At 51.5% G+C, this 24,628-nt stretch overlaps 12 protein-coding genes across 12 annotated transcripts; 7 read left to right on the forward strand and 5 right to left on the reverse strand.

Annotated features, from left to right (window-relative positions):
• Positions 1–234: 234 nt before the first annotated feature.
• On the reverse strand, positions 235–2,149 carry Asppvi_009135 (CorA family magnesium transporter; the record flags this gene model as incomplete). The annotated part of the gene is made up of 3 exons (XM_043304993.1): positions 235–796; positions 855–1,483; positions 1,544–2,149. 3 exons carry the CDS (start codon positions 2,147–2,149, stop codon positions 235–237), a joined length of 1,797 nt encoding a protein of 598 aa, XP_043160928.1.
• Positions 2,150–2,777: 628 nt separating this feature from the next.
• Asppvi_009136 (WASP family protein) lies at positions 2,778–4,831 on the reverse strand (the record flags this gene model as incomplete). The annotated part of the gene is made up of 3 exons (XM_043304994.1): positions 2,778–2,809; positions 2,867–4,547; positions 4,622–4,831. The coding sequence occupies 3 exons, from the start codon at positions 4,829–4,831 to the stop codon at positions 2,778–2,780; spliced, it is 1,923 nt and encodes a 640-aa protein (XP_043160929.1).
• Positions 4,832–5,915: 1,084 nt separating this feature from the next.
• On the forward strand, positions 5,916–6,178 carry Asppvi_009137 (uncharacterized protein; the record flags this gene model as incomplete). Its single annotated transcript, XM_043304995.1, has 2 exons — positions 5,916–6,063; positions 6,117–6,178. The coding sequence occupies 2 exons, from the start codon at positions 5,916–5,918 to the stop codon at positions 6,176–6,178; spliced, it is 210 nt and encodes a 69-aa protein (XP_043160930.1).
• A 994-nt stretch (positions 6,179–7,172) lies between these two features.
• Positions 7,173–11,090, forward strand: Asppvi_009138 (ssDNA endodeoxyribonuclease RAD1; the record flags this gene model as incomplete). Its single annotated transcript, XM_043304996.1, has 9 exons — positions 7,173–7,220; positions 7,292–7,469; positions 7,535–7,622; positions 7,673–7,743; positions 7,797–7,848; positions 7,901–8,377; positions 8,442–9,513; positions 9,571–10,458; positions 10,839–11,090. 9 exons carry the CDS (start codon positions 7,173–7,175, stop codon positions 11,088–11,090), a joined length of 3,126 nt encoding a protein of 1,041 aa, XP_043160931.1.
• A 21-nt stretch (positions 11,091–11,111) lies between these two features.
• On the reverse strand, positions 11,112–11,771 carry Asppvi_009139 (translation initiation complex factor eIF1A; the record flags this gene model as incomplete). Its single annotated transcript, XM_043304997.1, has 2 exons — positions 11,112–11,540; positions 11,751–11,771. 2 exons carry the CDS (start codon positions 11,769–11,771, stop codon positions 11,112–11,114), a joined length of 450 nt encoding a protein of 149 aa, XP_043160932.1.
• Positions 11,772–12,309: 538 nt separating this feature from the next.
• Positions 12,310–12,846, forward strand: Asppvi_009140 (uncharacterized protein; the record flags this gene model as incomplete). The annotated part of the gene is made up of 1 exon (XM_043304998.1): positions 12,310–12,846. The coding sequence occupies one exon, from the start codon at positions 12,310–12,312 to the stop codon at positions 12,844–12,846; it is 537 nt and encodes a 178-aa protein (XP_043160933.1).
• Positions 12,847–13,273: 427 nt separating this feature from the next.
• Asppvi_009141 (putative chitin biosynthesis protein (Chs5)) lies at positions 13,274–14,738 on the forward strand (the record flags this gene model as incomplete). Its single annotated transcript, XM_043304999.1, has 2 exons — positions 13,274–13,345; positions 13,500–14,738. 2 exons carry the CDS (start codon positions 13,274–13,276, stop codon positions 14,736–14,738), a joined length of 1,311 nt encoding a protein of 436 aa, XP_043160934.1.
• A 507-nt stretch (positions 14,739–15,245) lies between these two features.
• Positions 15,246–16,626, reverse strand: Asppvi_009142 (putative aspartate transaminase; the record flags this gene model as incomplete). The annotated part of the gene is made up of 3 exons (XM_043305000.1): positions 15,246–15,307; positions 15,372–15,477; positions 15,556–16,626. The coding sequence occupies 3 exons, from the start codon at positions 16,624–16,626 to the stop codon at positions 15,246–15,248; spliced, it is 1,239 nt and encodes a 412-aa protein (XP_043160935.1).
• Positions 16,627–17,403: 777 nt separating this feature from the next.
• Asppvi_009143 (alpha/beta hydrolase) lies at positions 17,404–18,641 on the forward strand (the record flags this gene model as incomplete). The annotated part of the gene is made up of 3 exons (XM_043305001.1): positions 17,404–17,937; positions 18,013–18,330; positions 18,384–18,641. The coding sequence occupies 3 exons, from the start codon at positions 17,404–17,406 to the stop codon at positions 18,639–18,641; spliced, it is 1,110 nt and encodes a 369-aa protein (XP_043160936.1).
• A 421-nt stretch (positions 18,642–19,062) lies between these two features.
• On the forward strand, positions 19,063–21,109 carry Asppvi_009144 (class II fumarate hydratase; the record flags this gene model as incomplete). Its single annotated transcript, XM_043305002.1, has 6 exons — positions 19,063–19,320; positions 19,450–19,494; positions 19,551–19,588; positions 19,674–19,789; positions 19,851–20,868; positions 20,923–21,109. The coding sequence occupies 6 exons, from the start codon at positions 19,063–19,065 to the stop codon at positions 21,107–21,109; spliced, it is 1,662 nt and encodes a 553-aa protein (XP_043160937.1).
• A 768-nt stretch (positions 21,110–21,877) lies between these two features.
• On the forward strand, positions 21,878–22,517 carry gup1 (glucosamine 6-phosphate N-acetyltransferase; the record flags this gene model as incomplete). The annotated part of the gene is made up of 2 exons (XM_043305003.1): positions 21,878–22,360; positions 22,428–22,517. 2 exons carry the CDS (start codon positions 21,878–21,880, stop codon positions 22,515–22,517), a joined length of 573 nt encoding a protein of 190 aa, XP_043160938.1.
• Positions 22,518–23,762: 1,245 nt separating this feature from the next.
• On the reverse strand, positions 23,763–24,166 carry Asppvi_009146 (40S ribosomal protein eS30; the record flags this gene model as incomplete). Its single annotated transcript, XM_043305004.1, has 2 exons — positions 23,763–23,876; positions 24,107–24,166. 2 exons carry the CDS (start codon positions 24,164–24,166, stop codon positions 23,763–23,765), a joined length of 174 nt encoding a protein of 57 aa, XP_043160939.1.
• Positions 24,167–24,628: the final 462 nt, after the last annotated feature.

Raw genomic sequence — 24,628 nt, forward strand, 5'->3', positions numbered from 1 at the left:
TCTATCTATCTAGTCTATTAACACAATGATGAATCATGAACATGAGCGGACTCTCTAAAACATCGCAGATACAAGCTTCAAATGAGCCGGGAGGTGAACTATACACAAGCGCTTGGAGTAAGATGGCGGGTCATAATTGAGAAAGGAGACGAATATACTCCTCGAATAGCAGAAAACGGACGGATGACGTCCAAAACAAAGGAGCATATCAACGGCAGTGGCACAACTGGCGATCTAAGCGGAACTGCCACTGGCCTCAGCCTCGCGCGTGGGATAATGCTCGGAGCGCTTTGGCGCTCCGCTATTCACATTTGCCGAGTTTCGCAGGGCAGATGCTTTCTGGGCTGTTGCGTCGGCACTTGCAGACCTGGCAGCGGCTGCAGCCGCGATGTCCCGAAGACGTTTGATTCTTTCTGTCCGAGCTTCGCCGGGAAGACTGCCCCAGACCGGTTCAATAGAGTCCGCCCGCCAATTTGACCGATGGCCGGAGAGGACACCATTTCTGGCCGTGAGAGGTGTGAGGGGTGCGCCGCCTACACCGGCTTCTCCCCACATACGAACGCGCTGGAGCTTGCGTAGCTTCGCTAGTCCGTAGACACAAACGATCGCGGTGATCACAAAGCATGTCACAGAGACAGCACCAAATCCGAGATCAGACTCTTCGATGAAGTTCTTCAAGTTCATGCCGTAGAGCGCGGAGAAGAGAGTGCCCGTCGCGAGGCCCAGGGTTCCAATACTGAATTTGAGGTCGAGTAACATGAGAGAGTTACGGTTTGCGTCAAGGATGGCTTTCACACTGCAGGAATCAGCAACTGCGGGACTAGACCAGTAAGAGGGCGGAAAAGAAGACTTACACTTCCTCGGTATTGCGAATGCTTGTCACCAGGTTGCCGCTGGCCTGGACGATCTCATCGCAGACTTTGTGATAGGATTCCAAAAGCATCTCCACCTCTTGGTGATCATCTTCCTCCCGCTGAACGTCATTTGCACGCTCGGTCAAATACATTGCAGCCAGGTCATCGTCCGCTTCAAGGAGGTCGTCAATGGCATCTCGCACCAAACGAGCTTTCTGCTCAAAGGTACCGAGTTTCTTGGAGTAAATCAGGAGATGACGCAATTTATCCCGGTCGATATCTTCTTCCAAAGCGCGAAGCACACGAACGACCGGCTCCCTCACACCATTGAATTCTTCCTCCAGACCGGCGGTAACGCTGATCAACACCGCTTCCAAGGCGCGGAATTCGTATGGTAGGGCACCGAAGCCCTGTGTCTGTTTCTGCCGTAGCTTCCCCTCCAAGTCATATACAAATAAAGACTGCATATACGAATCAGTCGATCCATACGCATCAAACACAAGGACCCGATCATGCTTGATCAGAACGCGAAGATGGAGCAGGTTGATGAGGATCGCGCTCGGTCGGACAAGGATGTGCGGCAAAGTCGAGGAGTCGATCTTGCGAAGATCTCTAGGAAGAAGCCCATACTTCAATCGATAATTAACTTTTATATTCGACACAGAGAGTTATGCAGATAAGAAACGCACCTTTGCGATCAACTCGCTTTTCTTAAACTCGCCATTCACAAGAGTGACGTCCCCGTTCTTGTCAAACTCCGTACACCGTAGCCGTGGCTCGTTCGTTGCTTTCGCTGCTAGGCCCCGGCCGATATTGAAGCCACCCTCTGTTCCATCGTCAATCAGCGCGGGCCCGCCGCCGCGGTTGTGCTTATCCGCTGAGGTCTTGCCACGCCTCAGATCAAGAAGTCTGCGTAGGAGTGGACGGCTCTTGGTGGAAACGGATCGCGAGTACGGTGCGTTTGAGAAGGGAAAAATTGAGGACGAGCGTTCAGCTTGGCCAGTACAGAGCCAGATTCGGGGCCGTGAATTGCTGTGACTTCTTGCTGTGAGGGTAGGGGTTCTGACTAGGCTGGTCTGCCAAGCCGTTTGACGTGGTGAAGAAGCAGCGCGACTCCAGGTCGACGAATCTCTTGAGGATGCATTGCAGGTAAGGGCCCGATATATGTATGGCTTACTTCGGGGAGAACGTGCGCATGTTGATGAGTTGACGCTGAGAAAATCGGATTGAGAGCGTAAAAATCGGAGGAGCGTCGCTGAAGGGGCTGAGGGTTTCAGGTGCGACGATGACAGCATATCTGACTGCCTTAACGAGCAGTCAACCAGACTGATTGAAGTCGCCTTTCTTTATCGCTTACTTCAGAAAATTGATGAGTTCATCAGACACTATCCGTCTATTTTTCTTGCTCGAAGTGTTTCCACAAGAAGATAGCGGATCAACAATGTTCCGCATACTTTCCGCCGTCAATCGCCGATTATCTCCATTGGTTAGATAATTGCCTCCTGGAACGTGGTCTATCTACTGGTGATCTGAACGTAGCCTATTTGTTGTGCCGAACACCCAGAGCCAGAGCAATGTCCCGGAACGGACGAAATGTTAGCAGCCCGATTGTAAAAGCCTTCTAAAGGGGTTGAAGGGAATTTAGATGCGATTTGCATGGATATTCTTTCCGCTAGTCTCTAGAATCAACCCTCGTTCTCGTCCCTTTTGATAAAACCTTCAAGGGACCGTTGAACGCCACTCTGCCTCGCGAACAAGACTCCGTCACTAGTTGGAAGCGACAGTAAAAGAATGAAAAATGCCGCAGACATGCATGGTATCAACAACAAGAAGATGAACCCATCCTGTGACCGCCAATTCATGCATTGAATAGAACTCGAAGACTCAGCAACAAACAGAGAAGCTACAAGCATGTTAATGGGATCACCAATCGTCGTCATCATCCTTCTCATCATCTGTACGAATTATTAGCTTGTTTCGCTTGACGAACAATTGATGTGGGAGATACTTACCGCTACCGCTAACTTTTTGCTTCCTCTTTGCAAGGGCGTCTTGCAAAGCGCCGGCCAAACCTCCTTGAGCGGCACCTCCGCTACTTGGAGTTGGCGCGGTGGACTCGGCAGCAGATCCGGGAACAAGGGCGGCGCTTCGATCTCTCTTCTCTGAATCTTGGACTTTCCGTAATCCGCCGCCTCCTTTTCCTCCAGAAGCTCGGATAGCAGCCAGGAGGTCATCCCTGCCGCCCGCTGGCTTAGGCAGAGGTGGAGCCGCGCCACCCGCAGGGGGAGGTGGGGGAGGTACACCGGCACCAGGAGGAGGCGGAGGTGGAGGAGGCGCAGAGCCGCCAGGAGCCGGCGGAGGCGGTGGGGGTGGTGGAGGGCCTGCGCTTGACGGCGGAGGAGGAGGCGGAGGCGCGGGTGGTCCTGTGCTTGCTGGAGGAGGAGGGGGAGGTGGTGGTGGGACACTCGCTGAAGGCGGTGGAGGCGGAGGGGGCACGGCACTAGTGGCTGGAGGAGGAGTTGGCCGCGAAGCAGCAGGAACTGGCGGAGGCGGGGGAGGTGGGACATGATTGCGGGCCGGTGGAGGAGGCGGAGGACCTGCCGCAGAGGTCGGCGCATGAGGAACTTTGGGAGGAAGCTGCGGTGGTGTGGCAGGGCTTCGCGGAGGAGGGGGAGGCGGCCCTGGAGGTGCCGAACTACGGCTGGGCGGTGCTGGCGGGGCGGATACCTTCCGCTCCCCGTGGAATGGGGGAGGAACGCCGAAACGGGGGCCACCACCATCCTCCATAGGGGTCTTCGGAGGTCGCGGAGGAGGAGGCGGGCCAGGGTTGGTACCGGACATGGCTCTCTGTCGGCCAGGAACCGGAGGGCCAACGGTGTGAGCGAGCTTGCCTGCATCTGCGATTGGAGGCGGCGCACGGAACCTGGGCCGCGGAGGTGATGGTTCACGAGCTGGCGCAGGCGCCGGTTCCTCTTCCGCTTCAGGACGAGCTTTGCGCGATGGGGGAGGAGGTGGCGGCGCGCCCCGTCGACTGCCCGCGCTGTTGCCAGTGTTTTGTGGACTGATAGGGGCGGCCTTCAAGGCGGGAAGCGCGGGTGGGGGAGGAGGAGGCGGAGCCTTACCTCGCCTCTGATCTTCCGAAGGAGAGGATGTGGGTTCGGCTTCATTGCCTTGCCTTTGTTCTATATAGGCCTTAATAAAGTCCGAATTTTCCGCGATCTGGTCTTCCGTAATTCCCATCTGCAGAAGTTCATCTAGGAGCCCCTTCCATGATGGATCACTAGTATCGAAGGGCAACTCCTTGCGTGAGGGACCGCTCGGGGGAGCTAATTGAGTTGGAGGCGCGGAAGGTGCTGCAGGTGCGGGTGCAGGAGGTGGTGCACTCGACCCAGAGTGTGACCGATGGCCTAATAGACTGCCGAACAGCGAGCGTCCCACGCCGTGTTTGCCATTGACCATAGGGGCCGGACCCTCCCCTCGAGTTGATGCGAACGGCGTTTGACGGGTTTCCTTGCTTGCATGTTTCTCCCGCTCATGCATCTTCTTGATGAAGGTCTTTGCCTCTTTCTCATCAGCAAAAGAGAAACCGGCCGCGCAGTCTTCGAGCTCGAATGTGTGGAAGAACGTGCGGTCCTGATTGTATGCGAAATTATCGTAGATTTCCTGGTCCCAGATGACGCCTCTTCCAGCAGGCTTCCGAAGTGGCGGGGAGTCGTCAGCAATCTTTTTTCTGAATTCCAGCCTTGTTGAGAGAAGTAACTACTCACAGATACATCCACCAGCTTCAGCCAGAAAGTCCGCCCGACCAGGTCGTTGGCAAGTACCGCAGCGCCCTGCAGACCTGTGTATGTCCATCGTTGGGGATCGGGGTATGCGACGTAGAGCCGCGCAACGGCTACAGCAAGGATCTTGTTCGATGGTTTCGAGACATTCCTCTTCACGGTTTCTTTGTCGGCGTCGCTAAGAATGGACGGCATGACGGATCACTCAGAGCGCCGAGGCACAACGACAGAGGGATAAATTGCACGAAGAATGGGTGGCACCAATAGCTTTTCCTTATATCATGTGTTGCGGATTCATCGCATGAGGATAGATGATTGGCTGCTTCAATGAGATTCGAAAAGCGCTCGTGTGTTAGGCACGGATGTTGATACACTGCGGCAACCACGGGGTTATAAGAGAGGCTGGGAAATGATAGAGTCTGAATTGAATAAGGAGAGTAAAGAGGGAAGAAAAAGTAGCTTCTTCTCTAAAAGAAGTGAAGGAGTCTATGAAGCAAAAAGGCAACGTAGTAATTGTGTAGGAGACAGGAGAGAGAAGATGAGCCTGTTGGGTTTGGTCACTTCGGTCACTTTGGAATTTGGTGGTTACCTACTGGGGGGGCCACTAAACCAAGCAGAGGTGGGGAACTTCCATCGCTATCTCCGTCCTAAGGTAGCAGGCTGTATCTACGTAGTACAACAGTACCAGCACCTAGTAACTATTGATGCCTTATAGATATATACTCTGGCGTCAACAGCACATATTTATTAACATATAGACGGGAATTGATGTTAATTACTTAGTTTAATAACTATCTTTTTTCTCTGAATAATTTCATCCTGGTTAGCCACACATTTGTTGAAGGGAAGGAATGCCCGCCTAATATACATTTGTTCCACCTGCTACCTATACCTCTCTGGTTGACTAACAGTACAAAGGCGTGGTTGTATACATAGGATGCTCCACTGAATGTCAGACTTCTAGTAACTAGAGAACCTACTGAATTCGATGAAGTAATAGGATAGTTATCAGAAATGACTGTCCGTCAACAAATTCATGCAAGGAATTAATCCTGGTCTTTGTGGACTGCTGCACAACATAAATGCATGAAATATAGCTACGACGACGTCATCCCGCCTACCACAAATTACATCAAGTATAAATTAGGGCTGTTTGCTTACTGCCTTTTTGATTTCCTGAATTCTATCAACTACCTCACTGAGTTTGCAAAGACATCTTAAAGCTACTATCTATCAGCTAATCTAAGAAGATAAGCAAAATCCGTTTACCGGATCCATCATGCCTGTCATTCCGTCAGATACTTCCAACTTCCCCACGGCGCAGGGAAGCCATAACCCCGAAGACAACTCCTCGAAGGGCCCAGAGCGTGAGCAAAAGAAAGCTACTGCCTTTGATCATATCTCTAAGGGACCCCAGATCCCTGATAGTGAGAATACCTTCACAAAGACAACATTATGCCGCCTACTGATAGCGATATAGGTATGCCACCCAAAGCCTCGAGGGAGGAGATTGAACAGCGCAAGAAGGAACTGAACCAGTAGAATGATCTAATCCGCCGTGGTTGATCATTTCAAACTCATGCCGTCTTCTCAGACAAAGTTGCTGCGATTTTCAGCTCCTTCCATTCCCTTACTTGTTTTCCATCTTGTGTTGACGAGTGCAACGACTGCAATGCCACACTACCCAACTGTACCAGAGCGATGATTGTTCAGTATAGTACCAAGCAATATGCGAATCGTGTTCCCAAATTTAGTGAACTTTGAAATCTATTTCGGATCCCGAGCAATAGCTGCCTGAGCCAAAGACTTCGAGGAATCAGGGGCACCGCGCTTGGGCATGTACAACTCACGAACTGCTGATTACACAAGGACTTCTTGTAGAATGGGAGGACTGGATACCCCCGCCCCGCACAAATGACAGAATCTTTGACGGCCAGTGCAGCACCTTGATAGGCCCCCAGAGACTGAGATAAAAGTGGCCTTAATTCAATCTTCACAGCTTTGAGGTCTCAGGGTCCGCTCGTTGAACGAAACAGTAGATTGCCACGGCATGAAAGTTGTATTCCGAACTGAATGGACAACAATCAATTGAATCCATTCTATATGACCATCCTTAAGCGCAGCCATGGAGCTTGCTAAGTAGGTTCTCAGAATCAGCATTAGGCCAATTCTAGCAAGAGTACCTAACGCCGGTGCTCCACGTGCAATCCTCGCTATAAGGCCGCAAGCATGGAGTATTACTGTGTGACGCTATGCAGACAACGCAACGTGCACATTTGGCAAAAATCTTTATGCTTTTGAATCACCGGCTGAAGGTGCCCATCTGATCAGACATATGGGGGCTACAGCCAGCGTTGCTAATAATGCGGAGGTAAGCTTCCTGATCTATGAGACCATTTCATGCGCTAGGCCGAGAAAGGTAGTTCAATTTATTTGAGTCAATTCGGCCGATTACATCATAGTCAGGTGACATCGCGTCTTCATTAATGCTCAATTTGTCGCAAGGAGGACGTTTTTCCGCGTCAAGAGGCTCGTCATGCCACCTGAACGCGCCAATGTCCCGGTGAAGCTGTCCTTGCCCTTGGTAAGTGCTTTAGTAGAGCTCAAAGATCATCTCCTGGACCGTAATCCATATGCTGACGGCATCGCATATAGCAATATCAGCAGGACATCTTCAACGAACTACGCGGCGAAGATGAGCTTGTCATCCTTGCCCGAGGTTTAGGCCTCCTGCGCTTGGTGACGAACTTACTCCACTTCTACGATGCCGCCGGGAATAACTTAGTACTGGTTGTGGGTGCTGATGATCAGGAAAACGAATGGATCGGCGAAGGTACGGAGTATGCTGATAACGGTACCTTATGGGACTTTGAAAAGTTGTGAGACTAAATCTTGTAGCTCTCGCGGAACACTATGCCATTAGCAAGACCCCGCTGGCCAGGGGCCTCAAAGTCATCAACACCGAAAGGGCGACGGTTCCCATGAGGTACGTGCTGTATGAGTGGAATAGGTCATCTAGTACTGATAATCTTTCAGAGAGAAGATCTACGCCCAAGGCGGTATCCTGAGTGTAACATCCAGGATACTTGTGGTTGATCTCCTGTCAAGTAAGGCTGTCATTTCTGAATACCAGGATGTTATTTCTGAGACATGCCAATAGAACTTCTCGACCCGGAAAAGGTCACAGGCATGGTTGTACTCCACGCAGACAGGTATACCTAGTGCCAAGAGATCATCAAAGAGCGTCCGCTGAAAGGATCCTAGGATAGTAGCAACTTCTACTGAAGCCTTCATAATTCGGATCTATCGGCAAATCAACAAGTCTGGCTTTCTCAAGGCTTTCTCCGACTCGCCAGAGCCGTTTACAACGGGGTTCGCTCCTCTGGCGAATTCTATGCGCAACCTGTTTTTGCGCAAAACATCATTATGGCCACGATTTCACGTCACTGTTGCCGAGTCCTTAGAGGGACACAGGAAGGCCGAGGTGATTGAGCTTGAGGTGCCGATGACCGATAAAATGCGCGAAATTCAGAATGCGGTCCTAGAGTGTGTGGAAATCAGTATTGCAGAGTTGAAGAAAGCAAATACTGGACTTGACATGGTGGACTGGACCCTGGACAGCGCGTTGCATAGGAACTTCGATGTCGCGATAAGGCGTCAGCTCGATCCCATGTGGCATCGAGTGAGTTTTAGGACCAGACAGATCGTCAGCGACTTGTCCGATCTTCGCGCGATCCTTCAGTACGTCTGATTGCCCCAAACATGCACAATCTCGTGTCCGCATAGGAACTCACTCTTAGTACAGCGCGTTACTTACCTATGATGCGGTCTCCTTCGTGAAATATCTGGATACTATTGTAACCGCGCATTCTCCACCGCCTGGTTCGACAAGACATAATTATTCACCTTGGCTCTTTCTTGATGCTGCTCACGTACTCTTCCAGACCGCTAAGTCAAGAGTGTACGAAGGAAAGATCACCCGTGATGAATCTACCCTTCGACCGGTTCTGGAGGAACAGCCCAAATGGGCCGTTCTCGCAGAGGTGCTAGAGGAGATTGAACATGATGCTTATTTAAATCCTGTCAGCACGGAGGAATCGAATAGTACTGTCCTCATCATGTGTACCGACCAACGAACTTACCGGCAGATCAGGGAGTATCTCGGAACAATGCATGCCACAATCGGTAAAGATAAGCCAGATGATCAGGAAGACCTTGATACTACGAGTGGAAAGAAATTTTCTGCGGAAGTAATGTTGCGGAGGAGACTACGCGAATATCTTGATTGGAAGACTTCGTTGGCGAACGTTAACAAGAATCTGTCTGCCAAATCAAGCGACGACACCCAGACTGCAAAGGGTCAGGAGTCACCGAAGCCAACAAGTCAGCAGGGCAGAGCTCCTCCGAACAAGCGACGTCGTGTCCGCGGTGGAGGAGCAGTAACATCGGCTGCAGCGCGTGTACCGAATGCTAGCGTGCAGACTGACACCGAATTGCCGGGTCAAGTTTCCAGCTTACTGGAAGAATTACAACCAACTGATATTGAAGAGACACAGAAAGGCGAGATCATCAGTGATGACCTGGAAGACATGGAAGACTTCTTCGAGCTGTATGACATGGACGATCTGGTCATAGTTCATCCATACGATGGCGATATGGACGAGCATATACTGGAAGAAGTGCGGCCGCGATACATTATTATGTACGAACCCGACCCAGCGTTCATTCGGCGGGTGGAAGTTTATCGCAGCTCGCATGTTGCAAGGAATGTAAGGGTATACTTTATCTACTATGGGGGCTCCGTGGAAGAACAGCGTTACCTGAGTGCAGTTCGACGAGAGAAGGACTCGTTTACTAAACTTATAAAAGAGAAAGGGGTAAGCGGCTTCCACCGTGTCTCATTCATCCCGTGTACTAATTGATACATTACTCAGAGCATGGCTGTCACCCTCACCCATGATAAGAGTCAAGAAGATCCCCAGGAACAATTCCTTCGCACAGTGAACACTCGTATCGCCGGAGGAGGTCGATTAGCCGCAACAGCGTCACCTCCTCGAGTAGTGGTGGACGTTCGAGAATTCAGAAGCGCTCTGCCGTCTCTGTTGCACGGAAACAACATGGTCATCGTCCCGTGCCAGTTAACAGTCGGCGACTATATCCTGACCCCCGATATCTGTGTGGAGCGTAAATCAGTCCGTGACCTCATCGCTTCCCTGAGAAATGGGCGCCTTTACAACCAGGCTGAGACGATGCTCCAGCATTACAAGAATCCTCTACTGCTCATCGAATTCGACCAAAATAAATCCTTCACATTCGATGCGTTCGCATCCGCGTCGACACCTGGCACATCCTTCCTTACTGACTATGGCTTCTCGTCATCCGGAATAGGAGCCACTTCCCTATCCGTCAGCACCTCTCTCATGAACCCATCCAGCCCCAAATCCGCCCAGCATCTCCTCGTTCTCCTCACTCTGGCTTTCCCACGTCTGAAGATCATATGGTCTTCCTCACCGTATCAGACCGCCGAAATCTTCGCTGAGCTGAAGAAGAATAACCCAGAACCGGACCCTCTTCGGGCCGTGCAGATTGGCCTCGATATGGATATTGTCGCATCATCACATCCAGGCGATGTTATGGCAGCGGCGGGTATTGAGCATCGTACCTTTAATGCTCTTCCTCAGGACATGCTGCGTGCTGTTCCAGGCGTGACGCCAAAGGTGCTCGAACGACTTGTCCTCGAGACGGGAAATATCAGCGAGGTTGCGAATATGGATGTTGAGCAGCTTGATCCTCTTATTGGAAGGGAGGCCGCGCGGAAGATCGTTGGCTTCTTCCGTAAAAATTTGTTCGATAATAGTTGAGATACTCAGAAGCATATGGGTACAGTTTTATAAATATTGAGGGTGGTTATCAGCTACGTGTACAGACTGGAAGAAGTCTTGGAAATATTTTTAATTCTCGTAAACCTTCCATGAGTCTATCATCAATTTTCAACAGGAAAAAATGAACGGAATAACAGACAAACAAATTGCTAACACGAAACATGCAGCTTGCAGCCAGTTTCATTACACGCATTGGCAACTATTTCTCTGCAGAATTATCCGAAATCGCGATTCACGATGGAGACTGAGTTGCGGCACAGCCGAACCAGCTCAGCAGCATGCGCGATCTCAGAAATTCCCCTATCAACCCTGACAGATAGGAACGGCACCGGGTGGCGCTTGAAGCGGTCTCGAACGCGAAGCGGGGAGGCACCGCAACTCTGATCCTCCTCGGTGTCACCTTTTCGGGAAACAGGCGACACAAGAATAGAAAGAGCCCAGGCGTCGAACTTCCTTCCGAGCGCGGCAAAAACCACTGGTCGCAAGCGAAAGAAGATTCGACAGAACCACCCGGGCTTCGGGAGAACAGAGTTGGCGGCAACGGGGGCCCCGGTGGGCTCTCGCAGGGTTGACTGCACAGGGATGAAGGGTATTTAGAGCTCGTCGACATCGATCTCCTTCTCATCTTCAGACTCGCGGTCCTCGTCGAACTCGACGTTGTCCTCAAAGCCTTCATGGCCGTAGGTATCGGTCTCGTTGATCTTGGCGTGCTCGGGCAACTCGCCGTAGGCCTTAAGACTTCTGGCCTCGTCGGCGGTGTACTTCATGATAACGTCGCCCTTTTCGTCCTGGTAGTCACGCAGCGAGAGAAGGATGATGTCACCCTGGTTGATCCAGACCTTCTTCCTCAGCTTGCCTCGGATGTGCGCCAGTCGCTTTTCGCCGTCGAAGCACATGGCCTCCAGCCGGCCGTTGCCGAGCATCTTCACGACCTGCGCATACTCCTGGCCTTCTTCCTTGAAGACGAGCTCACGCTTCTCGTTGTCGTTCTCGTTCTTTCCACGACGCCTGTTCTTACCACCCTGTAGTAGACGAAAGTTAGCATCTGATTGGAAATATATCAAGAAATTCGTGGCAAATCAAATCCAAAGGCTTCTCTGTCATTTCGTATACAGTAGTGACCGCGTTTCGCGCAGCCCAGCCAAACGGGCTGATACGGCGAAATGACAGTGAAAAACTTTCGCAAGCGGGGTTCTTTTTGAAGGAAATCAGGAGTAATAGCGACAACTTACCTTTCCCTTGTTCTTGGGCATGGTGACGACTCGCTATCCGCGTTGACTTTTCCTCTTGATACGGTGACAAGTAAGTTGGTAGAAAAAGGAGTTCCTAGGGACCAAGCGAGGTGAAAGTGGGGTGTGTCGAGTTGGCGGAGAGAAGCGCTGGGATCAAATTCGACGCCGTTCAAATATATAGTGGGCGGTCACCGGGTGGCGTGGCGGCCTGAATTCTGCCTAAGGCTCGCCCTAAGCTACTTGCCAATCGAGATCATTGCTGTACACCGCCTTTTACATAGGCTCCCGAGCCTTTTGTTGGCAGAAAAAGAGCTACGGAACCAATGGAAGGACATTAATATCTCCCAGGAATCTGACGCTATTGATGCTGGTTCGAATTGTTCCGACGAGAAATTGGATTTGTTAACGGCTAAGATAGTGCGTTTTTTCTCATACGAGTGACCTCTCTTCATTGGATTTGTTTTCTTATATGACTGGACCTCAGGCTATATTGCTGTGCCAACAGTCTTTGTCCTGATGATCGAGGCAAAGCCCAGAGCCGGACTTATACCTTCTCATCATGATTGGACAGCCTGTACAAAGGAAGCTTGTCAAAGGCACAAGTCAGTTCTACATGCGCTATAACCCTAAGACAGTCTTACCACCAGTTGCCAGTCGATATATCCTCTCTGAGACACATCCCATCCGGCCCAAGATCCAGCACCTGTACGCCAACCGGGATCCTAGTACACTGTGGTGGAGGGTGAATCCACAACCGCTGCAGTCATTCAAGCGCGTGGTTCGCTCATGGGCTACGAGGCGTGTCCGCTTGGCGTTCCGACAGGCCCTGGCAGCACAAGGGTTCGACGTCGAAGGCAGAAGGTTGGTGTCAGAGACGCCGGGATCTGCGGCCATGAGATCAAACGACGGTCTCCAGGGTAGCCTCGAGATCGCTGTCCTACCGCAGAGTGTGAAGGTGGGATACGACAGTGTTCGGAAGGAGATGGATTATCTCCTAAGAACGTTGCTGAGGCATTTGAGAGACGGCAAGAAGCAGACAAATACTACTCGCAGGCGGGAGCAAGATCATAAAGAAATGCCCACAAATACTAGTTAATCATAATGGAAGAATGGCAAGTCGCTCTGGGACATGGAGCGACTGTACGCTCTCGCTCATGTGCTATGAGATCGTACATATGCACTGGCATTACTAGGGCTTTGGCAGCAGCCGATATCTAAAAAACGACGTAAAATTGGGGAGATGCGAAGCATGCGACCCAATAATCTTCAAAATTGAAGTCGTAATAATCGATCTTGTTCAGTTCCTGAAAATGGCATTCCCGACCCCAGTCTGGGCCGCGCAGGCCGTGCCTTCTTGGCGTGTTGACAACTAAATTAATGGGGCTCGATCATCTCCATAACCAAGTCAACAACGGCCAGGCATCCACTTCTTTTCCCCTTCTTCCGCTTGAATCTATCGGCTGCTGCACGAAATCAATTGCGCCATCCCTGATAGCTCCTGGTTTGCCGTTCTAGTTCTCAAAATGTTGGTCTCCTTGACAGTAGGCAAGGTAGACGCAGGAGTCGCTGTACTCTTAACGCAGGACAACCGACTCGTAAGCTCCCCCTCTCCCAGCATAATGATTGTCACCGGACTAGAACATGCGCCTCTTCCACAATCTCGAAATCCTCCCTTGAGTCGCAGGATTAGTGCCTCACTTGTAAGAGGCCATTGGAAGATTCACAGCTGCTAATCTGGGCAATCTACAGATCGAATTCCCCTCCGTCCTCCTCCCGAACAACATCACATCCGGCAGCATTGTCGATATCACAGTATCGCGCAACCACGCCGCCGAAGCTGCGAGCACTTCAGCCTTCCAGGCGCTACAGAAGCGAATTCTCAACACCTACGGCGTCAAGACCCCCGCCCCGCCTGTCCTCCGGCTCCGTAACGCAACACAAACCTCCCTAGTCCTAGAATGGGATCCAATCGACCTGGCCACGGCATCGCTCAAGTCGCTTTCTCTCTACCGTAATGGCTCGAAAGCTGGCTCGATACCCAGGCCACTCGAGACACGAAGCACCAAGATCAGCGGTCTGGCGATCGACACGGAATATTCCTTCCACCTCGTCCTACGCACAACGGCCGGGACATACCAATCGGAGAAGCTGACATGTCGGACGCACAAGATGACCGATCTATCCGGTATCACGGTTACCCCTGGCATCCTCCCAGAACAGCAGAAGGAAGCGCTCGCCGGGGCATTGGAACGTATCGGCGGCAAGCTGATTGACACAGTGCGCATTGATACCACTCACTTTGTATGTACAGAAGGCAGAGGCCCGCTATGGGAGAAAGCGGTAGAGATGAACATTCCCGTCGTGGTTCCGGAGTGGGTGGATGCCTGCGAGGCGGAGGGCACCATCGTTGGAGTCCGGGGCTACTACCTGAACGCAGACCCCAAGGCAAGACAGCTCGGCCCCATTCACGCCTCAACACATCAACATACCAGATCCTCCGTGTCAATGGCCACCAATGCGCCATCTCAGACTCAGTCTCAGACTCAGTCTCAATCTCAGCCCCAATCCCAGGCTCAGAGTAGACTGAGCCTCCACCCTCAACCTGCACACCAGAGGGAATTGAGCGTGGGGGAGCCACCCGTGACTCCCTTCCCCGGCGCGGATATGAGTGGCCAGCCTCGAGCGGATGAAAGAGAGGTCTCGTCGGATGAAGAGGACTTGCCGCCGCCGCCTCCTCCGAAGGATGATGCTGCAGGTGCTGAACCCACACTGAACGGCAAACGTGAGTCTACCAGCCCGGCGGAAGTTGCATCTCCTGCAGAAAATGAGGAACAGAGGGAGGAAAAACACGACGAAAAGGATGAAGATGAAACCGCACACGAACAGGCAGAAGAAGAGCAGGAACAGGAAGAACCAACGACAAACGACAGTGACGTGAAGGGCAAGGGGAAGGAAGGCGAGGGGGACTTTAGCGAGATTTCTCTGTGATGGCCGCGTTTTGCATCCCTAATGCTTCGTGCTGAACGATGTCTGCGTGTGCGTACTTGTCCCGTGCATTACTATACCATTGTGGCAACAGCGCAAAGTTGACGGCACTCGATTCTGCATTCCTCTTCATCTTCACTTGACCACTTTTATTTCCGAATGTATGTTCTGCCATTATTTGATGCATTTTACTTCGTTGTACAGTATATAGCCAATATTAATGCCGTATGACTCACTCCAACCTCTGCTCTGAATGATTGAAGAAAGGAAGCGCGGATCCGCTAAGCAATACTCGTAAATCTCGTTAGCTCCATTCATATCGTATCATACATGCTCCATGAATCTAAGTGTATGTAAAAGGGCAAAGGCGACGAAATGCAAGATGTAGTGTAGCTCTAGTCACCGGGACCTTGAAACATCGCTCCGTCTGTATTTTAATCTACGCATCTAGGCGCAATCAACGCAATTGAATGCATGGTAAGACTTCTCTTTCCGATGCGGTATGCAGGTCTAGACGTTCCGCACGACGTCGTCGATGGCCTGGGCGACGTAGGCGACATTCTTTTGACTCACTGGATAGCAAAAAGGTTAGTTCGAATTCAACTGGTGATGTAAAGAAGAAATTGGCTTGCTTACAGCCGCTGATGGAAGCTCTGCCGGACTTGAGCAGGTAGATGTGGTACTTGTCCTTGAGGGAATAAACCTGCGCGGGGGTGAGGCCGGTGTAGGAGAACATTCCATTCTAGATGAGCGGTTAGCACTCGTGCATAAGCGACTGGCCGTGGGTTTGTTGAAGGTAAGAGACGGGAGGAAGCAATACCTGTTCGATGATGTGTTTCCAGGACCCCGGGGTCTGCAGCCGCAGGAGCTCGTCATAGAGAGCCTTTCTCATAGAGCGGATGCGCGAGCTCATTACTTTGAGGTCCTCGTGCCACTGTGCGGTGAGCTCCTCGTTCGTCAGGACCTTCTTCACGATGTTGCAGCCCGCCGTGGGACCCATGGAGTACTCGCCCCGGATCAAATGGCACAGATTAACGACGACGGTGTCGCGGAGACTGTCGCTGCCTTGGGGCAAGACGTAGTGGAATGCGCCTACGCGCTGTCCGTAGAGCCCGAAGTTCTTGGAAAAGCTCTGCGCAACGCACATCTCCATGCCGGGCTTCTCGTTGAGGAAGTACCGCACCGCCCAGGCGTCCTCCTCGAGGGACCCCGACGCGAAACCCTGGTAGGCCGAGTCAAAGAAGGGGAAGATCTTCTTGCGCTCGCAGAGGTCGGCAATGGCCTTCCATTGCTCCTTATTGGGGTCAAGACCGGTGGGGTTGTGCGCGCAGGCGTGGAGGAGGATAACGTCGCCTTGCTGCGCCTCGGCCTCCAGGGTCGCCATCATGCCGTCGAAGTCGAAGGAGCGGGTCGCGGGGTTGTAGTAAGGGTAGGTCTTGCGGGGGACGCCTGCGATTTCCCAGATGGTCATGTGGTTGGCCCAGGACGGGTTGGAGAGCCAGACGTTCTTGGGCTTCATGTGGGTTGCCAGAAACAGGGCTCCGAGGTGGTTTGCGCCGGTGCCTGCGACGGTCTGGACGGAGCCAATGCGACTCTTGTGCTTCTCCGCTGCGTTCTTGCCATCGAATCCAAACATTACGTCCCGAGCCAGCTCGAGGAAGGGAATGTCGCCTTCAATGGCGGTGTACTCGTGTCTGGAAAGGCTGTCTTCGGCGTGCAATTGCTTCTCGGCTTCACGCACGCATGGAAGGGGCCATGGCTTCCCGTCGTCAGTACGGTAGACGCCGACTCCCAGGCTGACTTTTTGCGGGAAAGGATCCGTGGCATATGCGCGATTCAACGCGAAGATCTCATCCGGTGGAACGGGTGCCAGAGTAGTGAGGACAGACATGGTCGTGGAAAATTAGCTAAATCGCGATTGCGCTAGAAGGAATGTGAGGTAATTTATAGTATCTTTGCGACAATTGGAATATGCAGACGATAAGAAGCGGTCTGATGCGCGAGAATGATGCAGACTGAAGTACAAAAGTGATAATAATGCGCAATTGAGCATAGATCGTCCGTCAGTGGATCTGTTCGCATAAATGTTCGAGGACCCCGATATCGGGCAGTCTTTTGGTTTCCGCGGCTTTTCACCGCGCTTCTTTTTTTCCCTCCTCACGTTCCGCCGCTTGATGAACTTACAAAGCCGAACGGCAAATAGCTTTAGTATGAAAGAGTGGGTCACGACGTATCGTATAGTAGAACCTGCAGAAACAGATAAGGCTATCTCGGGATTCTTTGCGAAGATGCCATTGAAGATCAGACGTGGTAGACAAATGGTCCCAGGTCGTGTGGTTGGCTTGAGTGCATCGCCAGTAAGAACTCGCTGTATCCGAGACAATGGACACGACTATATATTCCCCGTGAGGTAGATAGGGGACATCTCAGCATTTGCCATGCTGACGGTTGATATATGGAAGATTGCCATCAAGACATAGATAAATAGATACAAAGTCCGAGAGAATGAAATGAAATGATAAGCCGACTGTATAAAAGAGGGGTCGTGAGGGGTTTGGAGAAGCCTTCCCTGTCCTTTTATACTCCTCTACTGGTTTGTTCAATAGCACATCTGTATTTATCACCACAATTAAAGCAAAAGTATAAACATCAACACTGCTCTTCTACAATGACAGACTCTCCATCAGCCGGAGACAAGGAGCTGCATGCTCTTCGACCGCGGACCATTCATCAGCCACTTCACAATGCTATTCCTCCCGAACTACTCCCTCGTTTCGACCCGGTCTACGTGGAATACTATAACAAATATAATGCCGGACGGCTACACACTCACGAGGTACCCATCGAAGATTTTCGAAAAAATCCCGCAAAGTACGCCATTGCCTATGGTCGCGCAGCCGGCCCAGATGTGTTCCGCATCATCGAGCAGAAATGCCCCGTTAAGGGAGGAGAAATCACTATCCGGATCTTTGAACCTGCTTCAGTGTCCGATGACCAGGGCAATGTAAAGAAAAGAGCAGCATATGTCAACTTCCATGGAGGCGGCTGGGTGTTTGGTGACCTCTCCGTCGATCATGATTTCTGCAAACGCCTCGTACATGGCCTCGATGGACATTTGGTGGCTTTTGACGTGGATTACCGACTGGCACCTGAGCACAAGTACCCAATTCCTGTCGAGGATTGCTGGGCAGCATTCAACTGGGTTAGTGATTTGGTTACCAATCCCCTCACTGCACAATATTGAAATTTGAAATCATGGTCCTGACAGCCGTCTCAGATTAGATTGCAGAAAGCACACGAATTCAATATCGATCCGGATCGAATGGCAGTTGGTGGTGTCTCTGCAGGAGGGCACCTGTCGGCCGTTCTTGCGCATCTCTGCCGTGATGCCAACATCCAATTGCGCTTGCAACTATTGACTGCGCCAGCCTGTGACTTGCACAGTGTCTTCACGCCGGACGGACACTTTGACCGTGAGAATTGCCCATACGAGTCATACCGAGAAATGGAGTTTACGGCGGCGCTCCCAGCAGCACGAATGGCATACTTCCATAGGCACTTTCTTGGGAACCCTCGACCTCCCAGATCCGAGGAGGTAGGTATCCGCTCGGATACGCTGTTTGTTTGGGATGCTGACCTAGGAGTTAGGACTGGAAAATCTCTCCTATGCTGGCTCCTAATTTTAGAGATTTAGCACCTGCTTTGGTGTATACAGCAGAGATGGACCCTCTTCGGGATGAAGGCGAGGCTTATGCTGCCAAATTGAAGGATGCCGGAGTTCGTGTGGACCTGATCCGTGCTATCGGAGCACCTCATATCTTTCCACTATTGGATGGAATTTTGGAGTCGGGGAGGGCGTATAACGAGAAAGTGATAGCCACGCTGCGGAGGGAGCTTTTGGTGTAGTTGAAGGATATTCAACTTCAAGATAATAAGAGTGTTTATTTATGACGCCAGTGTTGTTCGTTTCCCCAGACTGTTGACGAAGAAGGATCATGGTTTATCCGATGATGATCGTTACAATACAGTACCAATATGACCGGCGAATCTGTTGAAATTTGGGAAGATTGTCAAGTTGTATTGTGTTTCTGGAATACCGGACCGGGTGTTTTCGGCAGAGAAGCTCGGAAATTGTTGAGATGCCTCTAGAGAAGAAACAAAAGCGCAGAAAACGGCGGCCGGACGGAAACTGGCAGAAGCTCTGTTTTAATAGTCTCGTTTTACTCGTTTTCTTCTTCCTTTCGCTTTCTTCGCTTCCCTTTTTCCTCTCCTCTTAGCCTCACAGCCACCCAATTGAAGAAAATCAACATCTTCGGCATCGGCCAATATGCTGACTTCATCATCGAACTCGTCCCGAGCCGCGGTGCGCTCGATGGCCTCATTGACACATGCAGCGTCTCGTACCACCTCAATGAACGCCCCCGCAGCTGCCCGCAACGCTCTGGCTTTCGCTGCCCGCTCCCCCGCTTCGTTCAGTAGCCGTCGGGCACTGAGCTCCAATACCCGTTCTCTTCTTCAATTCCCCCGCCTTCAGTCCATTCAATCCATCTCCAACAAGAGAGCTTTTGGCACAACCGTCAGGATGGTGAGTGCGCGGTGTTTTCCTGATGGATGAAAAGCTGGCCTTACGAATTCTCGTTATCCCTGCGTCCGCAGGAGTTTGCGATCGCAGTCAGTGGAATATTTGTGAATCATGGTGCTAATCGTCCTCTAGGCTTCTGCTACGCGAACCGAATCTGATGCCTTTGGCGAAATTCAGGTGGGTGGCAGACAGATCCTTTCCTCAGTCCCAGTTCTAATGCGGCTGTCTTCTAGGTCCCTGCGGACAAGTACTGGGGAGCCCAGACCCAGCGGTAAGCGTTCGAGAACAATGGCATTCCAAACACCAGCAGTGTCTGGCGAAGGGTTATCACAAATTGCTGATTCGGATGAGGATAGCTCCCTGACCAACTTCGACATCAACCAGCCCCAGGACCGCATGCCGGCGCCCGTGGTCAAKGCCTTCGGTATCCTGAAGGGTGCTGCTGCTGAGGTCAACATGCGCTATGGTCTTGGTAAGCTTTCTTCTCTTCGGCGAAAAACATTTGACGGAGAAAATGCTCATGCATATCCTAGACCCCAAGATCGGTGAGGCCATCAAGCAGGCTGCTGCTGAGGTCGCCGAGGGCAAGCTGATGGACCATTTCCCTCTGGTTGTCTGGCAAACCGGTTCAGGCACCCAGTCCAACATGAACGCCAACGAGGTCATCTCCAACCGTGCCATTGAGATCCTTGGCGGTACTATGGGCACCAAGAAGCCTGTCCACCCCAACGACCACGTCAACATGTCTGCCTCTTCGAACGACTCTTTCCCCACTGCCATGCATATCGCTGCCGTCCTCGAGCTCGAGAACACCCTGCTGCCTTCCCTGCGCAGCCTTCGCAACGCTCTCCAGAAGAAGGTCGAGAAGTTCGACAAGATCATCAAGATCGGACGTACACATCTGCAGGATGCAACCCCCCTGACTCTCGGCCAGGAGTTCTCTGGCTATGTCGCTCAGCTGGACCGCAACATCGAGCGCGTTGAGGCTTCCCTCCCCCACCTCCGCTACCTTGCCCAGGGTGGTACCGCCGTCGGAACTGGTCTGAACACCTTCAAGGGTTTCGCTGAGGGTATTGCCGAAGAGGTTACCAAGCTGACCGGCACCGAGTTCAAGACCGCCCCCAACAAGTTCGAGGTTCTTGCCGCCCACGACTCCATCGTTGAGGCCTCCGGCTCCCTGAACACCTTGGCTTGCTCCCTCTTCAAGATCGCGCAGGATATCCGTTACCTCGGATCTGGACCTCGCTGCGGTCTTGGCGAGCTCATTCTCCCCGAGAACGAGCCCGGCTCCTCGATCATGCCTGGCAAGGTCAACCCCACGCAGTGCGAGTCTCTTACCATGATCTGCTCCCAGGTCATGGGCAACCACGTTGCCGCTACCGTTGGTGGCATGAACGGCCAGTTCGAACTCAACGTCTTCAAGCCTCTGATGATCCGCAACTTGCTCCACAGCGTGCGCATTCTCTCCGATGGCATGAAGAGCTTCGAGAAGCACCTTGTTGAGGGTCTCGAGGCTAACGAGCCCAGAATCAACACTCTCCTCCACGAGAGGTATGTTTACAATCTTTCACAAATCATTATACCTGAAGCGCTAACCTGTTCTAGTTTGATGCTTGTTACCTGCCTGAACCCCGTCATCGGTTACGACATGGCCTCCAAGGTCGCCAAGAACGCTCACAAGAAGGGCATCACCCTTAAGGAGAGTGCCATGGAGCTCAAGGCTCTGAGCGAGGAGGACTTCGATAAGCATGTTCGCCCCGAGCTGATGCTGAGCCCCAAGGAGAAGAAATAGAGGTATGAAAAGTATTTGCTGAGGATGGCCGGAGCTATCGTTTAAGGTCTTGGTTAGAGCGCTGTAAAGGTAGCGGTTCATTATATTTGTATTACTGGAAATCCATTGTACTATTTATTCCAATTGATTCACCACCCTCGTAAAATTACTAACAATACAGTCTCTTTACTGCTAGAATGAGTATTTCTGGCGAGGTCTTGGGGCGCGCTTTGGGTGCCTATGCATAGAACGATCAGAACCCTGGCTAGTCTTGAAAAGCTGAATATCAACAAAAAGGTTCAGACAATTTCAGTGCTCTTGTTTTAGTCTAAAATGGGGAAAAAGGACTTGAACCTTCAGATAATGCAGTGGATAGGCACTTGTAGTCTAGAGCTGAACAAGATTCGCCATCCGTCAGGAGTATTTATAGTAGCAGAATTGTTTCAGATGCATCCAAGCCTCAACCACGGACCGCCCTTTATTTATGCTCTTCCGCGCTCAGGAACTGACGACTTGTCTACAACATTACTCCCATTCGTTTCAATTCCTGAGTTATCGTCGCAATTGCCGTCTCTGAAAAAGTCCCATACACATCCCTTGTCTCCCTCACCCATTAACTCCTTGGTACCTTACTCCCGAGTGCGAATCAACACCCCATAGTTCTGTGATCAACACCCCCGCCGAACTTTGACAAAGCACAACAAACCCACCGTCACTAAAGCAACCTTCCTGACCTTCTTCTCCTCATCTATACTCAATTGCACAATCTCCGGCCGAATCAATACCAAAATGAGCAGCACCACCATTACTCCAACAACGACCACAGTCCCGGTCACCAAGTCCGTCGACACCCCCACCTCAGACGAGGACACCCCCCTCTTCTCCCCCTCGCTCATCTCACCCGAAGTCCTCGCCGTCCTTCCCGCAGACTACACCATCCGCCCGGTGTGTCGCTCCGATTACAAGAGAGGCTACCTCGACGTCCTCCGCGTGCTGACGACAGTCGGCGACATCACCGAGGAGCAGTGGAACAGTCGGTACGAGTGGATCCGCGCGCGGAACGACGAGTACTTCCTCCTCGTTGTGTGCGATGGGGAGGGCCGCATCGTCGGCACAGGAAGTCTGATCGTCGAGCGGAAGTTCATCCATTCGCTGGGTATGGTGGGGCATATTGAGGATATTGCTGTTGAGAAGGGGCAGCAGGGGAAGAAGCTGGGGCTGAGGATTATTCAGGCGTTGGATTATGTTGCTGAGAAGGTCGGTTGCTACAAGGTATGTTCTGTCTCCTGTCTTCTTGGGGCTCTTTGGGATGGGGACAATTGGGGCTGACGCTGGACAGTCGATTCTGGATTGCTCGGAGGTGAACGAGGGATTCTATATCAAGTGTGGGTTTAAGCGTGCTGGGTTGGAGATGGCGCACTACTACTGAGTTCAGTCGAGTTCCGGGATTCAGCTGGGCAGTGTTATTAGATTCGCTGGGTTCGGGGTATTTCGGCGCTGATCTGTTTTCTATAGAGGCAGAGGGTGGACTGACATCAAGGATCTCACGGCGGCATACTTCGTCGTTGTTTCAGCGTCAACGATCTACGATGAACATCTCTCTCGAACGGACTGCTTGTGCCATGCACCGTGAGACTGAAGACTCCTGCTCTGAAACCGTTCGAGCTAGAAGCGAATGCTTGAGATGCTGAGCACAGAGTCATGCTATCACCTTCGTGACGAACCGTTTGAGCGACACTTGGGTTCTGAGCCCTACGTTTTCTGTCATTCAGGTACATCATTAGTTAGAGTTGAACCCCCTGATAGAGCTTCATTCACGTATGCTAGACAAACTACTAGTATAATACACCGCTGTTGTGAGAAGCACCCCTATTAACACTACTTTGTTAGATGCAACAAGCCTGGCACTACGACTATGTCATGACCGTTGAGCATGGCTCAGGACGACTTCGAAAGAAAACAAAGCGCATCAATTTACGATCATAGAAGTAGTACAACAAGCATAATCATGAAAGCGGAAAGGAGCGAATCCGACGCAGTGAAAAGAGGTAGATTGATCGAGAAAGACCGCGACGAATCAATTGACGGAATGCAGATATTCATATCCGCCACGAAACACAAGGCGCAGAAAGCCACTGCAGCCAGAAGCAGTGCACCATCATCCGTTGTTTGAGCATTTGATGGGGTTGATGCTTGACAAGAAAAACATGTTTGCAAGAATGAAGAAGTTTTTTTATTTCCCAAACAATGCTTTAACCCCATATGACGATTGTTGCAAGCCCATATTCTATTCATGAACCCAGTTTCCTTCCACTAGAGTCAGGTCGTCGTCCGTTGGTTGTTCCCGTATAAGTACCATAACTGAAGGTAGGCCAGAATGTCACTTGTCCAGTATAACCGCCGACTAGATGATGATGGCGATTTTATGTTCGATGATCGTCGTCGGATCCCCCTTTCTCATCACCTAATTTCCTCCGCCGGAAAAGACGCGGGCAATTTAGGAAGTGGGGTTGGGGTTCATCTGTAATGAATGCCCTTGTCAGTGTCTGATGCCTTTTGATGCTAAGGACCTCCTGCAAAATCTGCTGCCAGACGGAGAATGGGGATCTCCTGAGAACAACCCCCGAACTTCCCCGTGCAAGAGCATATATGCATCCTTCTATCGAGCTGGATATCAACGTACCTTCCGCTTGCCACCGGTCATGGTAACGTTGACGAAACGGCGGGTGTACTTGAGGCGCTTCAGAGCACGGCCCTTGGGCTCCTTCTTCTTCTCTTGCTTCTCGACCTGTACAGTAGAACATAACCCATCAGCACTCTGATTCAGCAAATATCTCCCTGGAAAACCATCGGTTCATCAAATCATCTTCGCATATATCCTCTCCGCCCATTTCTGCATGTCGAACCGCTGCAAAAATCTTCCTCAAAATCCCTCCTCTTCCGGTGGCGACGATAAACCTTTCCCAACAGGACCGCGGAGATCAAAACTTCATTTAAAGAAGAACAAGACAAACTCACCTTAGGAGTCGCAGACTTGACCTTACCCGCACGGGCGAGAGAGCCGTGAACCTTACCCATGGCTGCTGGTGATGTGTAGCTTGTCGGATCGAGATGGTAAGTTGACTGAGGTTGAACTCTTTCGGGGCTTCTCTGGAGCGGGTGGGATTCGATCGACTCTTGTGGGCAAAGCGCGCTAGGCTGCTCCGTAAGCGAGATGGCGACCCGGGATTAGTCAACCCCATTTGTTTGGTGCCTCAGGCAGAAAGACTTTCGAACCTGTCGCTAAATTGGATTTCAAGTTGTCCCGCGGCTAGCTCTGCCTTTGAAGGTTAATCGATACATTACTGGGTATTCATGGACTGCTAGGTCTATGTCAGCTTCGTCTTTTCTATGCTTGTTGATGCTGTACGCAGATATGGGGTGAGTATTCAGCCAGTATCGTTGCCTAAAATGGAATGGTTTAGGTTTGAGCCCTACTACTCAATAATCAGCTAGTAAGTCCTTTAGATACTGTATTGTAATTACATTATCCGCTGCAGC

This window comes from Aspergillus pseudoviridinutans (genome assembly GCF_018340605.1).
Source record: "Aspergillus pseudoviridinutans IFM 55266 DNA, scaffold_6, whole genome shotgun sequence".
NCBI lineage: Eukaryota > Fungi > Ascomycota > Eurotiomycetes > Eurotiales > Aspergillaceae > Aspergillus > Aspergillus pseudoviridinutans.